Source organism: Squalius cephalus (genome assembly GCF_949319135.1).
Source record: "Squalius cephalus genome assembly, chromosome: 13".
NCBI classification, from domain to species: domain Eukaryota; kingdom Metazoa; phylum Chordata; class Actinopteri; order Cypriniformes; family Leuciscidae; genus Squalius; species Squalius cephalus.
Genome location: NC_137134.1, coordinates 14,556,183 through 14,577,466, shown reverse-complemented (window position 1 = coordinate 14,577,466; position 21,284 = coordinate 14,556,183). Strand labels below are relative to the sequence as shown.

Sequence of the window (21,284 nt, the reverse complement as noted above, 5' to 3'; positions counted from 1 at the left end):
CTGGGCTATCCCTGGCTTCTTTGGCACAACCCCCATATCGACTGGTCCACCAACACCATCCTTGAGTGGGGACCCACCTGTCATGCCACATGCAAATTTTTGAGTTCCTCATATGTTTCTCCTCAGTCCCAAGAACCCCTTGTGTGCAAGAACACACAAAACATGTTCTAAGAGTCCTCCGTCGCCTCCTGGATAACCATTTGTACATTAAGCCCGAGAAATGTGAGTTCCATGTTTCTGAAGTGCAGTTCCTATGATTCATTATTGCCCCAGGTAACATCCAGATGGATCCCAGAAAAGTCCAGGGCTGTCACCAATTGGCCTACCCCCACCAATGTGAAGGAATTGCAAAGTTTTTTGGGGTTTGCGAATTTGTGAATTTCTATCGCAAGTTTGTGCGGAACTTTACTTCAGTAACAGCCCCTCTCTCAGCCGTTTTCACCTCTGCTCCTATTCTAAGTCTCCCTGATCCTGAGAAGCCATTTGCGTTGGAGGTGGATGCCTCGGATATGGGAGTAAGAGCCATTCTCTCACAGCGAGGAGTGGACAACAAGCTTCATCCTTGCGCCTTCCTGTCACATCGATTAACACCTGCTGAGAGAAATTATGATGTGGGGGATCGAGAACTGTTGGCGGTCAAGCTTGCATTAGAAGAGTGGAGGCACTGGCTTGAGGCGGTACAACACCAGTTCCTAGTCTTCACGGATCACAAGAATTTGGAGTACATCCAACAGGCTAAGTGGCTCAAACCTCACCAGGCTCAATGGTTACTGTTTTTTAACCGTTTCCAGTTGACATTGACCTATCGACCGGGATCCAAGAATTTGAAACCGGACTGCCTGTCTCGAGCTCCCACCATTCCAAAGAAATACCACCACTCTAGTAGTAGTCGACCGATTCTCTAAGGCATGCAGATTTATCCCCATTCCCAAGTTACCATCTGCCAAGGAAACAGCAGAAATTGGTCTTTCTTGAACATTTGTTCAGAGTCTTCGGGATTCCACAGGACATTGTCACAGATAGAGAACCTCAGTTTTCATCCCGCTTCTGGCATGCCTTCTGTCGACTGCTGGGGACAATGGTGAGTCTGTCTTCAGGTTTCCACTTAGAGTCTAATGGACAAACTGAGAGACTGAACCAGGACCTAGAGACCACACATGACAGCAAACAACCCGACATCCTGAGCCTCTTTTGTAATTTGGGCTTAGTACGCCCATAACACTTTGCATTCCTCAGCAACTGGCATGTCTCCCTTTGAGTGACAGTTCGGGTTTACACCCCCATTATTCCCTGACCAAGAGGCAGAGGTTGGAGTTCCATCTGCTGTACGCTTTGTTTGACGTTACCGCCTAACCTGGAGGAAGGCTAGGCTCAAGTGCCAGGCCAATCGTCGCCATCGAGCTGCTCCTGCCTTGCGTCCTGGCCTGGTCTGCTTTTTCACGCATGATATATGAATCTGAATTAAAAAATGTAACATTATGACATGGTCATAGAATATGTGTTAGCTTAGTTTTATTACAAAGGGAAACAAATCACTGTGTCAATCAAACCTGATCCCTAGCAAACTTTGAAAGGCAAATTCTTGACAAAAACAGGCTATATGTTTTTTGTTTTTTATGTTTTATCTCTTTCAGGGTACTGTGGGAAAGCATATTTATTAAAATGTTTAATATAGGTTTAAATTGAATTTAGCATGTTAAAGTTAGGTATAAATTATGATTATCAGAGTTTTCTAGCAAAAGACTCTGGTCAGTCCTGTTTTACTGAAACTCTTGGAGTTTGTGTTTTAGCAAGAAAGTCCAGCCAGTCCTGTACTCGGGTCTCAGTGTTTGAATAGATATGCTGAGTGGATTAGGGTGGGCAATGCTCCCAGTCTAGAACTGGTTCCTAAACCTGTCTTTTTCGGTTCCTGGCCCTAAATGTATATAACTGTAAGAGAACATTTCACGTCAGACTTGGTGACTGCAGCTACCGACAGCTCGTGTTCTCAATAAAGAATCCTGCTGAAGAAACAACCAAGTCTCCTGGTCTTTCGATTCTAAGTTCACAACAGTACATTTACATGACATTGATGTACTAAAAATGGAAACGTTTTGTTTTTTTTGACAATGGTGTCAAAACGGTCCCCGTTCACACGGATCCGTGAAAATGACAAAAAAAAACCTGTACTCATGCCAGGCCATTAGATGGCGATGTCACTTTGTAAGAAACACTAGATGCCCATAGACTGAACACGTAATACACATGCGCATGACATCACCGTTTTGACAAATTCGCGTTTTTGTAATTTACACAGAGACGATAATGGTATAGTTTTCAAAAGTTTGCGTTTTCAGGCCCCTAAAACACAGCTGTCGTGTAAATGAACGTTTTTTAGTTGAAAACCGTGTCGTGTAAACGGCCCCTCAGTTTATCTGAAGGTTTTAATATAGGGTACATTTACACAACAATAATGTATTAAAAAAAGTGTTTTTTTGCACTTTTTACGTACAGACGCTCCATTGCCAAAACGATCCCCGTTCACACGGATCCGCGGAAACTACTAAAAACCCTTTATTATTCATGCAAGGCCAGTAGATGGCGATGCAACTTTGTAAAGAAAAACTTCTCTCACTCATGATGTAAAAATGTTTTAGTTGAAAATGGTGTTGTGTAAACTGCCTGAGTATGTAACTGGAAGCTCTGCATTCTTTTCCTGCTTACAGTGACAAACACGACAGGAATGTGTGAGACATAATTCAGAAAATTATCATTTAAATAACTTTAGTAAAACAGTGTTCAAATAGTTTCTTCCTCACTCATCAATTCTTGTTAACAATGTTCACTTATTTATAAACATTAGGCTTCAAGATTTAAATTATATTATTATAAAAAGCACTGCTGCAAATCACAAATATCATACTGCACTGGTCCATTGACCCGATCATCTGGTTTTATTGACTGTAATCAAACTCCCCTTCCATCAAAGTCCCTTTAAGACTACACACACACACACACACACACACACACACACATATATATAAATATATGAAGAGTTCAGATGCAAAAGCCTCTAAGTGCCATCTGAAATTTTCTTCTAAAATGAGCATTTTTATCAAGCTCGTATATTTAAGTTCAGTAATTTCACTTTAATGACAATAAAGAGATATTTATCATTGCCATTAAAGTGAAACAACTGAACATAAACATACAAGCTTGATAAAAATTATCATTATATATGTATATTTTGTGTGTGTGTGTCTTTGAATTACATTGTCAGAGAAAATTACTTTGCAGACTGTTAAGGATGAAAACAAGAGAATGAGTTCAGATAGGACAAAAAAAAAAAAAAAAAAAAAATCACAATTAGGGTAATTTCTTGTAAAAGTCAACTATTCATGAATTCATTCAGGAAAGAGCAGCTACTGTTTTTCTGTTCTATCAACTACTTCCAGTGCTCTTTAACAACATTTGAAAGGCAAACCAATAGAAAAAAACTCTGCAAATTAATGCTAAGTTCTCTTACGAGAGGTTCTCTCGTATTGCGTAAGTTAGCTTACGCTACGGGAAAGTTCTCTTTCTTCGAGATCTGAAGCCAAAACATTATCCTTAATTTTGTATTCATTGTCAACGCAGTGCGGCAGCCGGCTGACCATGGCAGGCTACATAAGCGTGCTCATTGGCTGCCCGGCAGCAACTGCTGCAGCCTACCAGTGAGCCCTGTGTGACGTCACGCCCTATGAGGGAGCTTCGCGCCCTCCACACCCTTCTAACCGTCAGGATGGGTGTGGCCAGCGTGTATATAAGGAAGGGTTCACAGGCTGAGAATCTGATTTTCTTGTCTTCAGCGAAGCTCTTCGCATCGCTGGATCTTGAGAGCCGCCACCGTTGAAACCAGCGACCAGCAAGCTTAGGAAAGCGCCTGAAGAAGCCGGCCGCCTTCGCCGCCTTCAGCCATCCGTGCCTGCTTCGCTATCCGGCGACATATCCTTTCACAGCTGTGTGTGCTCGCCCTGCGACACACACTTTCTCTCATTCTAAAAGAGCACGAGGCGTTTTTCTAGAAATGCCTCGTTTTTCTGCGGCTCGTGCCGCACCCCGCTCAGCAACGGAGACCGCCACCTCATCTGCGCTCTCTGCCTGGGCCGCAAGCACGCTGCCACCGCACTCTCCCGAGTGCGAAGAACTCTCAATGTCGACCCTGACCCTGACCCCAGATTGCGCCGTTCACAAGGGATGACAGAGCGGACGGTCACGAGCAACGTTCAGCGTGCGCGCCTCACTCACCAGCGAAAAGAGTAGAGAAGAGAGTGTTTTAGTCCCGCTGAGGCCGGACCGACCTCCAATTCTCACACATTTCTCAGTCCTCTCTTAAGTTCAGGCGGCTGGAAATATTACTATTGCAGTAAACGAGCCTGTTATAATACACGCACGCCTGCAAACAAACGCCAACACGAAACATGATGACGCTCTCTTATATGCTCGCACTAACCAAAAGCTAATGTGTTCTCCCCTGTGGCTCAGTGGCAGAATCTTAGGCTTTCGCACCAGAGACCCGTGTATGATCCCGGCTCTCGCGGCAGATAAAATCTTTTGCTGTTCGCTTCTCCGAGCTCGCGGCCAGCTTTTCTTACATACAGAAAGCAAACTCGCCTCTCGCACCACACCTATTCATGGTGCTCGAGTATTTATGAGCATCTAAACACGAGGGAGGAAAAGACGGTTAAGTCCCGCTGCGGCCGGACCACCGTCAACCAAGCTTCACGCTCTGTCAGTCCCCGTTGCCACGGCTACTGCAGATATTTACCTCGCAGCCAACGAGCCGGTAAATCTACCCTCTCGCCTGCACGCAACCGCCGTTCTCACAGCGACTCAGAGAAATCTCAAAAAAGAGCATAATGTCTGGTTGCACGGCTCACGCCGCATGTGTTTCAAGTGTAGTGATTGTGCCGATTGTCTCTTGTGTTCACCCCTGCACACAAGCACTATAAATCCCGTGTCTCTCACAGAGCCCACTCTCATAAAGCGGGCAAAAGCCGCTCGAGTGCTAGAAGTACGTCACGTGTCCACCGTGCCCACACCTACTCACTGCCCGCTCTGTTACACGGCCTCTCACTACCGGTCATGTTTTAAATGTAAGTCCTGTGCCCGCCCTCGAGCGCTCACACATACTAACAAACATTTCGCCCCCGACGCCGCCCTCGCGCATCGCGCCTCACACTATATGTTCCCCGTCCAAAGCCACTGGGACACTGTGTGTAAAACGGCCAGCCATCGCGGCATGCGAGCCGCCGTATTTAAGCACCAAGAGCGCGCGCGCTGCGTCCGAGCTTTCGAGCTCTCGAGCCCGCGATGCGCGGCAATCAGAGCCCAGAGGCCATTCTGCCCCTAGCTGCACACGCGAAAGCGTGGGAAGCTATTCCAGGCGTGTCAGAATGGGTGCTGAGCACAGTAGCACAGAATGGGTGCTGAGACGAGAGTGAATGGGGAAGTAGCACATCTACTTCGAGCAGAAATAGCGATACTTCTGTGCAAAGGGGCTATAGAACCGGTTTCCCCCTTCTATGAGCGAGTCGGGCTTTTACAGCCGTTATTTCCTCGTTCCAAAGAAGGACAGAGCTCTCAGAACAAATTTTGGATCTGAGATATTTTAACAAAGCTCTTATGAGAAGACCGTTCAAAATGCTCACAACCAGGCAGATCCTCGCGCAGTTTCGCCCGAGGGACTGGTTTATCTCTCTCGATCTGAAAGACGCTTACTTTCAGATCCAGATAATACCCCGTCACAGGCCATTCTTGAGATTCGCCTTCGACGGTCAGGTATATCAATACACCGTCCTGCCGTTCGGCCTGTCCTAGCACCCCGTACATTCACGAAGTGCATGGACACGGCTCTCGCTCCCCTGAGAGGCCAGGGAATGCGACTTTTTAACTATTTGGACGATTGGCTAATTCTAGCACAGTCAGAAGCAGAGCTCATCGCTCACAGAACAGTGCTTCTCAGCCACCTGGAAAGCCTGGGTCTCACGGTCAACTGGACCAAGAGCTCATTGGTGCCCAGTCAGTCAACCTCTTTTCTGGGTTTGGAACTGGACTCTGTGGCAATGATGGCCCGCCTGTCTACACAGCGCACGCGCTGTATTCGACGCCTGGCCGCGTCTTTCCAGCCGGGCAGCACCGCACCTCTCGAGACATTTCAGAGGATGCTGGGTTGTATGGCTTCAGCTGCAGCAGTGCTTCAGCTGGGTCTACTGCGTATGCACCCGCTGCAACGCTGGTTGAATGCCTGAGTGCCTCGCAGAGCCTGGGCTTCTGGCGGCATTCGAATCAGAGTGACTCAGAGCTGCGTTTCAGCACTGAAGCCCTGGTTAGCGGCCGACTGGTACCAGCGGGGAGTGACAATGGGAGCCGTCTCGCACCGCAAAGTTATCTCGACGGACGCATCCAACTTAGGTTGGGGCGCTCTTTTCGAGGGCAAACCGGTCTTTGGCCTGTGGTCAGACCAGGAGAAATGCCTCCACATAAACTGTTTGGAGATGATAGCGGTTGAGACCACGCTTCCTCCCACTCATACGGGATCACCATGTGCTAGTCCGCTCAGGCAACATGTCCGTGGTGTCATATGTGAACCGACAGGGAGGTGTCAGGTCCAGGAACCTCTGCAAATTGGCAGAACGCCTCTCGTGTGGGCTCATCACTCGTTGCGCTCGCTGAGAGCCGCGCACGTGCCGGGCCACCTGAACGTCGGCCCAGACAGACTGTCCAGAGACATCATTCCCCCGGGAGAATGGTCTCTGCACCCTCAGACAGTCCAGTCACTCTGGCGCCTGTTCGGCAGGGCGGAAGTCGACCTCTTTGCGTTGAAAGACAACGCTCACTGCCCGACGTTCTCCTCAAAGAGCGAGGACGTGCTGGCCCAAACCTGGCCCAGCCTCCCGCTGTACGCTTTCCCTCCGATCTCCCTGTTACCACAGGTCATCAAGAGGATCAGGGAAACGCACCACCCAGTGCTTCTTATAGCCCCGCGATGGGAGAACCAAATCTGGTACCCAGAGCTGGTGAGGCTGTCGCACTTAGCCCCATGGCCGATCCCGGTGAGAAAGGATCTCCTCTCTCAAGCCGGTGGATCAATCTGGCATCCCCATCCAGAGCGCTGGTCTCTGCATGCGTGGATAATCCCGTTGACTTGCCAAAAGGGGTCGTAAACACGATCATGCAGTCTAGAGCTCCTTCCACGAGAAGGCTCTACGCGTATAAATGGTCTGTGTTCTCTAAATGGTGCGCTACTAAGAGCTTGGATCCACGTACATGTGGGGTTCCACGGGTGCTCTCCTTCCTACAGGAGCTGTTGGACATGGGCAGGTCCCCCTCCATGCTCAAAGTGTATGTGGCGGCTATTGCAGCGTTCGCAGAGACGACGCGCAGCCGTGCAATAGGAAGGAACGAGCTTATCATCCGTTTCCTCAGAGGAGCCAGACGGATGAATCCCCCGCGGCCCCCCTCGGTTCCTATTTGGGATCTGTCCTTGGTCCTGGAGGCCCTGAAGGCTTTTCCCTTTGAACCGCTTGAATCCGTGGATTTGAAATACCTTTCGCTCAAAACCGTTTTTCTGATAGCTCTGTCTTCAGTAAAACACGTGGGGGATCTGCATGCGCTATCCGTTAGCCCTGCATGTCTTGAGTTCGGACCAAATGACTCCATAGTCATCCTCAAACCGAGACACGGTTACATCCCTAAAGCGATTGGTACCCCCTTTAGGGCGCAAATCATCTCCCTGTCGGCTCTGCCAGCATCCGATAGCGGGGACAGTGATAACCTCCTATGCCCCGTCAGGGCGCTGAGAGTTTACATTACGCGCTCCGCCGCCGTTAGGTGTTCCGAGCAGCTCTTTGTTTCGTTCGGTGGGCGCACCAAGGGTCTCGCTGCCCCGAAACAGAGCCTGTCCAGGTGGATAGTGGACGCGATTGCAGCAGCCTACGCCTCCAAACACCTGCAGTGCCCTATGGGTATCAGAGCCCACTTCACTAGAGGCATGGCCTCGTCATGGGCCTGGTCCAGCGGAATTTCTATTCACGATATTTGCATGGCGGCGGGTTGGGCCTCCCCATCGACATTCGTGAGGTTTTATAACCTGGAAGTTCCCGCCTTGCAGGCTAAACTGCTATCAGTATAAGTGATGTGTATGTTCTGCCCAGTCGCTCATGTGCAGACTACGTTCATGTACTGGTAATATTTCTGGTTAATAGCACCAAGGGAAGAGTTTTCTGTACACAGACCGGCTGTGTCTCTTTGTTCCCCATTGCGCGCTTGTGTACCGGTGCTGGCCCGCGCCGCTGGCCGCCTGTCCTACACATAGTGGCGCTGGGGGTTATTCTCTCTACACATAGACCGGTGAGACCGCTCTATTTTTCCCCTAATGTGTGCTTATGTACTGTGCGGGCCCGTGCTGCTGGCCGCATTGCTTACGTTGGTATATAGACCGGCAGTGCCGCTCTATCTTATATGAAGTGCTTTGTACATGTGCTGGCCCGTTTCTCCGACTGGCCACCTGCTCCAGCATGTTGTTTTTCCCCGGTCTCCCTGGGACTCATGCACTGGATGCTTGGCGCGCACGGCGTTGACAAAGGGTTCCCGTAGCGTAAGCTAACTTACGCAATACGAGAGAACCTCTCGTAAGAGAACGCAATCGGTTACCTAATGTAACCTCGGTTCTCTCTAGAAGAGGGAACGAGTATTGCATAACCTGCCGTGCCGCGCCACGAGCTTTTGCGCATCATACTATGAAAACCAGATTCTCAGCCTGTGAACCCTTCCTTATATACACGCTGGCCACACCCATCCTGACGGTTAGAAGGGTGTGGAGGGTGTGACGTCACACAGGGCTCACTGGTAGGCTGCAGCAGTTGCTGCCGGGCAGCCAATGAGCACGCTTATGTAGCCTGCCATGGTTAGCCGGCTGCCGCATAACATAATTATTAAAACCAATAATATTATTTTCATTCTTTAAAGAACATACACTGTAAAAAATGAATCATGAGTCTTGTAATTTTCATTAAAAAAATTGAGGTGATCATTAAAAATATTATGTATATTTTATTAAGAAAATTGTGGTTCAGTGTTTTATTGAAAATATTGAGAACATTTCACTAATAACACCAAGAGATGCATTTCCTATTTTTTTTAAGGAAACATACACAATTTTAAGGCTTGAATTGAGGAACTGATAAACCTCATAAAATTAAGGAAAAGGGGCTACCTATTTATTTTAAGAGAATTAGCTCATTTATGCGGTTTTATTTAGAAACACCATTGTTTGTTCCCAGCATGCTTTGCACATGGCTGGAAATGGAGAGTAAATCTTGAAATTAAGTGTTATTTCATGTGTTTTTGAGTAAAGGGAAACATCTGTTAATGTTTAATGTTCAATGTTCAGGTATGTCTGAAATTTGAAAGAGTTTCTATTATATTAAAGTTTTGATCGTTACCATTGTGCAGAAGAGTAGGGCTTATGGTTAGGTTGTGAGTAACTGCATTTTTTAAATATTCTAGCATATTGTTACATACATGTAGCAATAACTCTGCTAATGATAGTGCAGTAAATGTTATGAATTGGAAGACTCAGTAGGATCCATTTGCAGCTTTTAATGAAGGAACGTCAAAACAGGCAAGGGTCAGGCAACAGCAAAACAGGATGATCAGAGAACCGACACAGAGAGTAGTCAGGTCACAGGCAGAAGTTCTGGGGTCCGTTCTTCGTACGTCGCTAACTCACTTAGCAGGATTTGATTGTTGGCGATTTGGCATGATCTTGGATTGTTTGGTTCTTCAACGCTCATCCTGGACTTGCTGTCATAGCAACATGTGCGCAAACTTAAACCTGCTCGGGAGCAGGTTTATTTCATGTTAACAGGATTAGATCCCGGCTTCATAAGCGGAGCTGATACGGGAAGTCCAGCGCAGCGCGATAGTGCACTTTCTTTCTGAGATATATATTTTTTCTCGTGATTAGTTTTTTGTCGCTTTTATGTTTAAAAGACAGTTTTAGGTTTTTTTTTTTTGTTTTGTGGCATTTCCAAGCCACTTAAGCCACAATGTTGTAAAGCAGTGTTTTTTTTTTTTTTTTTAGGCTATCATAATTTTTTATGAAGATCATACAATCATGACCATGCCGATTACAGATATGTCACTCAGGCTTCACTAACGTGATTGGTTCCATAGACTATAGGCTACCATAGACTGCCATCAAGGCCTCAATAAAGGGGATTATGTGAACAGAAAGGGGATTCACAATGTAAATGTGCTGCCCAGTTACTATTGTGATTCTTAATATTCCAGATTAGTAATATTATATCAAATAAAAAAAAGGCAGTTGACTAAAATCTTCCATATCACAAAAGTGAAAGCAAAATGGCCAGGATCTGTGCATGACTTAAGAATTTTCAGAGATTCACATTTATGCACATTATTTGAAAGTGGTAAGAAAATTTCCACAATTAAATATCAAGCTCACTGTATTACATACACTTATGCTGATCCTAACAGAACTGCATTTTTTCATAGGTGATTATGACATGTTCCTGCAGACAGGTGTTTTATGGCCCCATTCCCTGACCCAAACCAGTTACAATGCAGCTCTAGCCAGGACAAGGGCACACAATGAAATGAACTTTGGCTAACTAAAGGGAAGATGTCAGTGTCTGAAAAGTCTGAGGGTTGCACACCTGACAGGGCCTGTGACATTGTTGCATGTGCCATATTACACAACATTGCCACAAAAAACACTTTTCATTAAATGTTTAATAAAAGACAAATATGCTTAGTTCCTTGAGTTTTATTTCAATTGTTCTTTGTAAAGAAAAGCCAGTGGTCAAGTGCCTGCAACAAGAGATATTAGACACATGCCTCATGCAACAAATAAAAAGGAAAAGTTGTCTATCCACTGCCCACCTGTAGGCCTATGTCTCCTCTGTCTGTGCAGACTCTTCTGTAGGCCTTTCTGTAGATGTGGAATCCTGCAACTTATATTGCAGCCATAAAGCATACACTCTAAAAACTGCTGGGTTAAAAAATAACCCAACCTTAACCACACGGCTGGGTCACTATTGGACAGAACACGCGCTGGGTTGGTTTGACCCAAGTGCTGGGTTTTACCATTTAACCCATATTTCTGGGTCATTCATTTGACCCAACCAGTGGGTGGAATTAACCCTCTTGCTGGGTTAAGTCCTACTTATATGCTGGGTTATTTCGTGTCTCATTGCCTTAATAAAATTAGTAACAAATATTTGTTATATTACGAATATAAAATAATTATTGTCTCTGTAATACAATAAACCAGAGAGACCACTGTAAATTTGATTTAAATCTCGTTTATTTTTTTTATTTTTTTTTACATTTTTAATACATATCTTTAATAATTTTTTGTATACAATTATTACAATTATACACTGTATACTTCTAAGGTAATAAAAACATAACGTTCATTAAGTAAGGTCTTTATACACCACTGAAAACATAGTTATGTAGGCCTATATGATATTGCATTTCTGTCAACAGATCCTCGTAAATATTACACAATGCACCTTTAAAAGTCATTAAGCAACTCATTTGAACTTATACGATTACGATTTCATTTATTAAGATGTGTTAATTTATTAAGAACAGCAACAAACATTTAAAATGCGACTAAATATCACGTGGGCCTGAAACAACTGTTGTCCTCAAATTTTACAGAGGAGGACTCTTTCCATTAATTTGATACATGGCATGCTGGAGAAACTCCCAGGCGGGAGTGTATTTAACATCAAAAACAAAAAAAGCTTTGAAACAAAGATGAACAGCCTCCTGCAAAGACTCGGTCTCGATGGCGTGGCCTGGAACAGTGGCAAAGGTCTGACATGTCCCCCTCGTCTCATCCTTGAGGCACAGAATATGCAGCAATGCTCCAGTCATCTCATTTTGTGAATATTTAACCACGTTGGTCCCCACCTAATGATTACACACAATCACTTAGTGTTGCAATATAACTAACATGCAAGTTAAGCTTTTTTTGTGGAAGTATCAAAAAAATGTTATTGCAAACAAATATGACTAAATGTGGCAAACAAACAAAATGTCTATTTAAATTCATTATTTGCAAACTGAATTATAGTAATAAAAGAGTACTTTGGACTAATATTTTCAACATTTAGGCAATAAAAGTAAAAATATTACTGTAGCCTTTATGTTGATAGTGTCTTTCTTTAACATTAAAACTCACAAACCAACAAAGCTGCTCGTTAATCTCCTGACTTGCAGAGCTGATGATCGTCACGCTTAGATAATGTTACACAATAAAATGAAAGATGACATGCATGGTAGTGTATCATGTAAGTCTACATTTTTTAAGTTTTAAATATTGACGATTATTCTTAATAATTTTCTTCTCAAAACTGGCGCCTGTCCATTGACAATTCAGGCGGAAATTCCTTACACTAGGCTATACTAACCAGATCACAATGTGACGGCGCGTATCGTGATGTTATTCCTCAGTTCATTTTTTTCTGAACGATCCCGACAGACATTACAGAAGACACACGCAGGAGGAGACTATGCTGGAACTTACCCCAGTCGCTTCTTCTGACGAGTATTTCTACAATATACCAGCACACTTTCCACACACAACTCACTAGCTAGTAGCTACAATAGCCTCGAGACTAATTTCCCGCAATTTTACGTGCAAGCCCTGTGAGGGTCTAAAATTATACCGCGCTTGTATGGATTTCATTCAAAACGCTTTCCTCACTTTTAAATACACAACGTCCACAATGAATACGATAATTACGTGATAAAGTTACAATTTAAACTGCATATTTTAAAAAGGCTGCTGATATAGGCCTAGCTGGTTTACAATTAAGGATTTAACGATGCGGAATTTTGTCAACAAATCTAACCGGCTAACTTAGCTGTGGCTATTTAGGTTTCACAGAATAAATACGTTACACCTCTTACTTCCATATCAAAGACTGTATGTTGAACAGTGAAATTAGCTTGCAGTTACCACAACTTTTTAAAAATATAGTTAAACATTATTAACTTACCATAAAACACTGCCTGCTCCCGTGTGGCGTGCTCCTCGAGTCTGAAGTGAAGATCCAGAAAGTTCCGCAAAGAATAAACCAGTTGCTGGGTCAAAATAACCCAACCAACTGTTTATTTGTAAATAACCCCCTTACAACTCATTTGACCCAGCATGAGCAACCCAATCATGTGTTTACAGTACCCCAAACAACCCAATATTTTGACCCAGCACAATCAACCCAACAATGTGTTTACAGAAACAACCCAGCATTTTTTTGAGTGTACAAGTATAAATGAAGTAAAGTTATTTATGCACTTGCAGGTAGGCTAGTTCCTCCATATGACAGTTATCTGAGAGGGTTTATGCACTGTCCAGTGCAATGGAAACAAATGGACATTACAAAGTCTTACACTTTCTTTCCTTTGGAAAGTTAGAAAATGTCCACTTACTGCACATATTTCAGCCACCACTTTCTTGGGAACAGATACAAGTGTTGGTGTATTATGTAAAAGTGCACAAAAGAGGAAAACACAATGTCATTACAATGAACTACACTGGGGAAAAATGTGATCAATAACTCATGGCAAAATATTTTTACATTAACATAAGTTTATCAGTTTTCACTTTCACAAGTCAAAGCAATTCATCATTACTCAAGATTTAACAGTTGAAATGACTATACAGCCTTATTTTAACGCAGCAAAAATGATTTTACAGTGTAGGCTACTAAGATCTTTTCTATTTTTTTTCTCAGCCTTTTTCTTGGTTGCTTTTATAAACAGACAACCATTTATTTAACAGTGCCTTTTATAAAAGAGACTATAATATAACTAAAAATTACCATTATGTAGAATATTTTTGTACTTCACTTTTATTTGTTCCCATGTTCTAGTGTGGTGACTGACATTACAATGAACAAAGTAATTATACAATTATTAAAATACAAATATATAGGCTAATAAGTGATAAAACATCTAACATGGCCACTTCTAACGGATTTAAATTGTCTGCTACTTTTTGTCAGCCCTCTCTCCTGGCTTTTGCAGACTTTGAGGTGTTCCCTGGCGTTTTGATTAAACATTAAAATTCCGAATAAACTTCGACTATTTGTTCTTGCTCTGCTGAGGAGAAAAACTGAGCGCGCTCTTTGGCCACGCTGAGCAGCCAATAGCAGCGTTGCTGATTAATGTTTCTACTATCGATACATATCCCCTTTTAAACTTAGCATGAACGCGCAATTATCTCAGATAACTCAATCCAGCGATACTAATCATATTCATATCCGGCAAGTGTGTTCTAAGAACCGAGTTAGCCGGATCATGATTCGCACGATGATATCATCTTGGATGTGTCATTTGATCTCGGATGTAATAAGCAACGTACGAAGAACGGGCCCCAGGGCAGGCAGCAAGAGACAATAATCCAAGATCAATCCAAGTCGAGACAGGCAGCAAACAGACAGAAACGAGATAACAATCCGAGGTCAATAAACAGAACAGTAGAATGGGGAAAACGCTCAGTGATTACAGTCCGTGGCAATGCAATACTTCACAGTGATCTTCTGTTTGAGTGTGGTTTATATGGAGTGTCTGAATGCGATGCAGGTGAGTGCGCAATCAGTCCCAGGTATGAAGCATTATGGGAATTGTAGTTTTGTGAAGTGATCAGTCTGGTGTGGAGTGCCCTCTGGTGACTCTCAGAGGCACTCCAGCTGGTGATCGTTACAGTAACGATTATGTGCTGTCCTAGCAGCATACAGTCTTTTTAAAAAACAATATATCTCAAAGTTAAATATAAACAGGTCATATCCATTCGCTTGACTTCACACAATTTTGAGAATAAAAAATACTTCAAATAAAAAAGCACATTTCACTAAAAAATTGTAATTCATTATGTCATAGACTAAATAAATTAGGGCATTTTTCATGATTTATTCAGGTAGATTCCATGAATGAAATCAAGCTTTAACTACTCAAAAATATTATGTGTAATATTGTTACCATCATTTTTTTAAGTAAATAGCAGTAACATTTTTTACAGTGTACGAACACCAACATAAATAGGAATAGCTGAACAAGCCAGGGGAGAGTCTCAGCTTTAGAAAGCAAACTTTTACTCTTGAGAAACAAGATTATTCTATAATAATAATAATAATAAAAAAAAACATGTACTCTTATTCTTAGAAATGACAACTGAAAAGTTACTTTATTCTTCACTGCGATGATTTCGGTGTCAGAAACAAGACAAGTTGGTCTTATTTAAAAAAAAAAAAAAAAAAAAAAATGAAAAAAAAAAAAAAATGTAAAAGTGTCTGAAATGTAAATTAAGAATTAAAAGCCTTGGAAAAAATAATGAAGTAAAGCTCTCATCTGAAATCAAAAACATCATTATTCTCATATTATTAAGGGACCTCTTATAACATCTTGTATATTCTCATAAGACATTATGTACTTGTTATTAAGACATCAGGACATTTGTGAGCAACATAAGTCAACTTAAATAAGTGCAGCGGAGGGTATATTTTTTTAAAGTAAAAAATAAATAAACTGTCCACAGGAAATCTGTTAATTAACAGTCTTATTCAAATGTGCATGTGTATTATGCACATCCACTAAATCTGATATTACACAGATGTTTTCATCAAGTTTATGTTTAAATATATATATGTGTGTGTGTGTGTGTGTGTGTGTGTGTGTGTGTGTGTGTGTGTGAAAAATCTGATTGAATACATGTTTTAATTTCAACATAAATAATATAATTTACAACAAATACATTCATATCGACAAACAAAACATGAAGTACACTTGTTCAGAATTAAGGCAGTAACATTGACAGACTCATTGGTCCGTTACCTTTAAAAATATAGCTACTGTTTCAGTGTTTCAAGATCTCATTCAGCAAAAAAAAAAAAAAAAAGTGTGTAAGGCAATAATGTAACAGCTCAAAACAGTCACAAGCACCAGAAAGACCCAGTGACAGCTGTAAAAATGAGAATGAGAAATGCGAAAATGTAAACTTTTAGGCCTGAAATGTCATTTGAGTCACTGTTTTGTCTTCATTACTGACAGAAGAGCATCAGAGAGCTGGCTTTTTTTTTCTACAGTAAAAATAAATGAAACAGCCAATTATAGATAGTATACTTATTGTTAGTACAGGTAATAGAATGATAAACCAGTTCAATGATGTCTCCACACTGTCTGATCCAGTTTCACCTTTGGGGTTTTCTTGTTCAGTGGATGTAGTTTCTTTTCCTGCTGTTGATTCTGAAACAAACAAACAAAAAAAAGTTTTAATTTTCAAATTAAGAGCCTACATCATACATCGTAATGTGTTATTCTTTTGGCCGTCTGTCGGAAGCTAGTTATTTTAGTCGATATAGTTTTAAATATGGATATTTTTCTTACACGATTGCATTGCTTCGCTTCAGAAGGCCTTTTATTAACCCCCCGTAACCGTGTGGCGCACTTCAATGATGGATAGATGCACTTTTATGATGGATAGATGCACTTTTATGATGGATAGATGCACTTTTATGATGGATAGATGCACTTTTATGGTGGTAAGTGGATAGATGCACTTTTATGGTGGATAGATGCACTTTTATGGTGGATAGATGCACTTTTATGATGGATAGATGCACTTTTATGATGGATAGATGCACTTTTATGATGGATAGATGCACTTTTATGGTGGATAGATGCACTTTTATGATGGATGGATGCACTTTAATGGACTTCAAAACAGAAACGGCCATTCACTGCCATTATAAAGTTTGGAAGAGCAAGGACATTTTTTAATATAACTCTGATTGTATTCTTCTGAAAGATACACCTAGGATGACTTGAGTGTGAGTAAATCATGGTATAATTTAAATTTTTGGGTGAACTATCCCTTATATTCTAAAGCCTGCACGAACGTTGACCTGATTGGTTACAAGGTCGTTTTGACGTCAGAAACACCGACGATTTAAAACGGCGTTTTTGAGACTGTCTTTGGTTCACTGCAGTTTTAAGGAGAAAATACTCAGCAATGGTGTTGACTGATGAATTTACACATGGTTTGTCTTAAAGCATATTAAAAACACCACATATAAACAACATTAAAAACTTGATTTCACCACAGGGGGACTTTTAGTCTCAGCCTCAGACGTTACGCCCACTGACCGTTGGCTGAACGACTGATGCATATGGCACACTTTTCTGGAAACACTTCAGGTGTTTCGAAGTCGCGATCTGATTGGTTGAATTCTACAGGATGTCCGGGAGATGTGTGTGTCGTGTTCTTTAACGGTCCGCCTGGAAACAAATGCCGTGACGCCAAAACCCCCCGTGAAAGAAGAAAGCCGTTGTGTTTACAACTGTGACAATGAGCTCTTACCAGGATCAACTAAATGCTGGATTTTCAAAAGTATGTGAAGTTTGTGGCGCCATTGTTGCAGTAAACTTGCACAACGCTCTTGAATTAATCATTTATTAGATGCATGCTGGTCTGTTATTGTAGGGATATCATTGTTAAAATTTTACGCCCCTAAACATGACGCAGAACAAAACGAACTGTGATTGGTTGCGTTACATGTTAGTCAAACGTCCTCTTGGGCAGTCCTTGGCCAAGAAAAGTTGAGAAAGAGCCCAGACCTTCTGCCGTCAGTATGAAGGTCAGGCTACGCGAGACTAGGGGACTTTAAACTTTGTCGGCTGAAGACCCAAGTTTGGTTTGAAGATAAAAAACGTATGAAGCACAATGTTCTTTCGCCATTCCCGATTTCTGACACACACTCACAGCATTCGGTCTTGTGGTTTTGAGAGCAAAACAAAAATGCGTATGTTTGTCCTTCGTCTCCGGTCGCATTCGTACATAAATTGCGCAAGCTTATTTCGTCCAGTAGATCGAAAGATCTGAAAAAGGCCATACATTTATCAGCCCATAGACCCTCCCCTCGAAGAAATCAGGACAGAAGTGGTTGGAAGTGTTTGAAAGTGGACAAAAGAGACAGATTAAAACACCAGGTGTAAACGTGAATCTGTTTAGTATTAATACCAGGTGTACACAGCCTAATTCATAATTAATCGCCTTTTTTACTCTAAATTTAGTCATAAAATTGTAATTTTCACTTTAAAATAATGGTCCAGATCACTAGCAGTTCACTCAAGGTAAAACTTAATTAATTAGTTGAGTAATAAGTGATGCATGTTAGGACTATATTCAGAGTAAAAAAGACCATTTATTTTGGCTCAGACACTGGATAATGTTGTGATTATTGGTCATTCTTTTTTATTTCGTCATGGTTAGTTATTATTGAGGCTATTCTCATTCAGTAATTATTGATTACCTAATAAGGAAGTATCTCAGTCCTAAATGTGCTATTACTTATGATTAGTTAAGCTTGTTTTCATATTAGTTAATAGTAGTATATGAAGTGTTAATGTAGAACTACTCATTAGTCCTGCATTACTTCCAGCATAGTTTCCTATTAATGACAGACCATTATTCTAAAGTGCTACCAACTTCATACATGAATCAAGCATTTCTACACACCATGGATGATCAGCTGTACAGTACAATGTTCAGATGAGTGTTTGATGAGGCAGCTGAAGTCTCCTGCATCAGTGTGAGTGAGATCTGTGAGTTTGATGGAGAAGTTTCCTCTCAGATACTCATCAGGGAATGTTTCAGTTCTGTTCTTGTAACGAGGGTCCTGTAACTCTAGTGAAACTTCACCCTGGATTATATCATACATATTCTTGCTGCCATTGTGTCTCCAATGCACATCAGTGTCTTGAAGTTTCAGATCATGTTCAGTGGAAGAACACGGCAGGAGAACAGAACCACCAATAACAGCCTCTACTGTTTCCTGCAGAGACACTGAAACAACACAAACTGTTAAACACACAGTCTGTGGCATGAATTTATCTTTCTGATGTGTCGTTCTGATGCTCACCTTTCTTTATCAGCACCGCAAACACACAGATGAAGCCGCGACTGCAGAAACAGAATAAACAAGTTCCTTTAACTTCTTTAATCTCAACCAGTACAGCATGATAGCAACAGGCTTGTTTAAGGTGAAAATGTCCCAAATTCGAGGGAACACGTCATTCAATATTATTTTTAGGTTTAAATTATTATGGACTTAAAACAGACTGCAATTACTTTGTTTTACTAAAAGTAACAAGACAAAACTAAGCAGACGCAATGTGATAAAAGTCTTGTCGTTCATTCTAATCAGAGTTTTTGTACTAACACAATAACTGACCATGAACACAATAAGCAGTGAGCTAGTACACTACATTTTGTGAATTGCTTGGTTTTCATTTCTGTGATTTGACCGGGAGCCGCACCAACACTAAAATCTCATTGGACAAAAGTACAGCCCTTCAAGTATTTTAAACATAAATCGTGAACAAGAAGAGACTGTTTGTGTAATTTTATAAGTAGATATTAGTGTAATTTAGATGAATCTCTATATAACTGTGATTCAGGTTAAAGTTGGCATGATATGGAAGTTGCAATAGTCTTTTCTTCCCTATTGTTATGCATATTAGAGTGAAACAGCTTCTTGAACAAGAAAAAAAACACGGGGAGGGACTTGATTTTGTTTGGCTTGGTTGACCCGCCCTCACGTCATTAAACACGTCATCAGATAAGAAAAGAGATGTGGATGCAAAAGAGAGGGGACGTTATTTTGATTAAAGATTATGAGACACATGTATAAAATAAATAAACAATGATGAGCACGGATACATATATATATATATATATATATATATATATATATATATATATATATATATATATATACACACACACACATACAATTTTGATTTCATGGTGACTTCATGTGGATTGAGATCACTGTTCAACTAAACTGTCAAACTGCATCAAATTTACAAATAAATTAGTATATATTTCCATGTATTTCCCTTAATATTTTATATTGGAGGTTGCATCTTCATCCTGTAAAGTAATGACTGAATAATGAACTCATCGCTATGATTTAGCAGTAAACATTCTTAAGGGAGCATCTTTACCCATATTACCATACTGGTGAAAACTTGAATATCTTGAATGCACTGTAAGATCAGGCATTATCGACACACATAAATAAAGCTACACACATGCATCGGGACACAAAATATTGAAATTCTAAATACTAATGCTAACTGCTAATGACTGCGGCAAAATAATAGTTGCCGACATTTTCCTGCAGATGAACCCGTTAATCATTAATTAATCGATCCATGTTTAATGCATTAATAACGTACAAAGAGTTTTCCTGTTGATTCTATCGTAAATAAAGAAAATGAGGAACAAAACAAACCAGGCCAAATGTAAACAACACGAGCGCATAACCATCAGGACTTCTTGTACGAATTGCGTTTGTATTTTGTAAATACAGATTTCCGTAAAAAATCATAAACATACCCGATGACCATGGTGACCCGGTATAATACATATATATATACACTAATATTACTGAAATACTAATCTTCTCAAAAACAGATCTGGGAAAACGAGACCCCGATCTCTTCTTCGTACGGTATATAAATTTACTGCCGGGTTGCAAACTAAAATGAATAGCGAGCGAGCGACGCCTGCTGTGTTGGAGTGTGGCGAAGATGCAACATTTTAAAAAAAGAAAAGAAAAATATTTTTGGTCTGTGAAAGTAGGCTACTTTTGCGAAATGTAGTGTTAAAAAATATAAAGAACGGCTGTTGTATTTTTAAAATGGTATGTTAAATACCAAAATTTAGGCTAGGCTAATATAAACCTGTCCTTAATTGCATGCGCACAAAATAAAATAATGATTTCTAGATTAGTGTTTATTACGTAAAAATTAAAGATGGAAAGAAAAAATGTCAATGTAAATTATTAATAATGTTTCTCCCGCACTTTCGAAAGCGATGTCTCTGGACCTATAATAGGCCTGCATGACTTGATTTTAAAACTGAAATGGTCATTGCTGAACACCTGTCCCAACTTGGTGACGGTCAAGGTTGTTCCCCTTTTGCCTCTTTAAAAAGTCTACCCGTTCTACCTCGGGTCACTACACTGTCAGAAAAAGGGTCCAGTGATGTGGTAGCGCATTGCTTTCAATGAGAAAACCTTCAAACCTCCACTGAGGCAAAGAGCAAGGGAATTTTGTCTTCATGTAATTATATTTTGGGGTATAATTTTTTCGTCATGACATATGTTGGGGTACGGTGACTGGGAAAGGACATTTTTAGTGTTAGTTTAATCAGCTCTATA

The 21,284-nt window shown here is 41.3% G+C and overlaps 2 protein-coding genes and 1 long non-coding RNA gene across 3 annotated transcripts in view; 1 reads left to right on the top strand and 2 right to left on the bottom strand.

Moving 5' to 3' along the window:
- The window catches only part of LOC307169592 (sodium channel regulatory subunit beta-4-like), a gene marked incomplete at its 5' end in the record, with an annotated part of 199,970 nt that overhangs the window by 61,453 nt on the left and 117,233 nt on the right, over positions 1–21,284 (top strand). The gene's annotated exons all lie outside the window — the stretch shown is intronic.
- Positions 1–21,284, bottom strand: part of LOC307169412 — a 62,789-nt gene that overhangs the window by 33,490 nt on the left and 8,015 nt on the right. The gene's annotated exons all lie outside the window — the stretch shown is intronic.
- LOC307169386 (ICOS ligand-like) lies at positions 15,832–20,556 on the bottom strand. Its single transcript, XM_079890002.1, has 4 exons — positions 20,459–20,556; positions 18,978–19,018; positions 18,575–18,901; positions 15,832–16,302 (listed from the first exon to the last, which is right to left on the bottom strand). Exons 1-4 carry the CDS (start codon positions 20,467–20,469, stop codon positions 16,115–16,117), a joined length of 567 nt encoding a protein of 188 aa, XP_079746128.1. The 5' UTR covers positions 20,470–20,556; the 3' UTR covers positions 15,832–16,114.

What these genes read in the sequence shown, in the direction of transcription:
- LOC307169386 (XM_079890002.1), bottom strand. An exon ending in TGCGGTGCTGATAAAGAAAG is followed by an intron (nt 18,902 to 18,977) that starts GTGAGCATCAGA and finishes GTGTTGTTTCAG; the next exon opens with TGTCTCTGCAGGAAACAGTA. An exon ending in TGTACAGCTGATCATCCATG is followed by an intron (nt 16,303 to 18,574) that starts GTGTGTAGAAAT and finishes TGTTTGTTTCAG; the next exon opens with AATCAACAGCAGGAAAAGAA.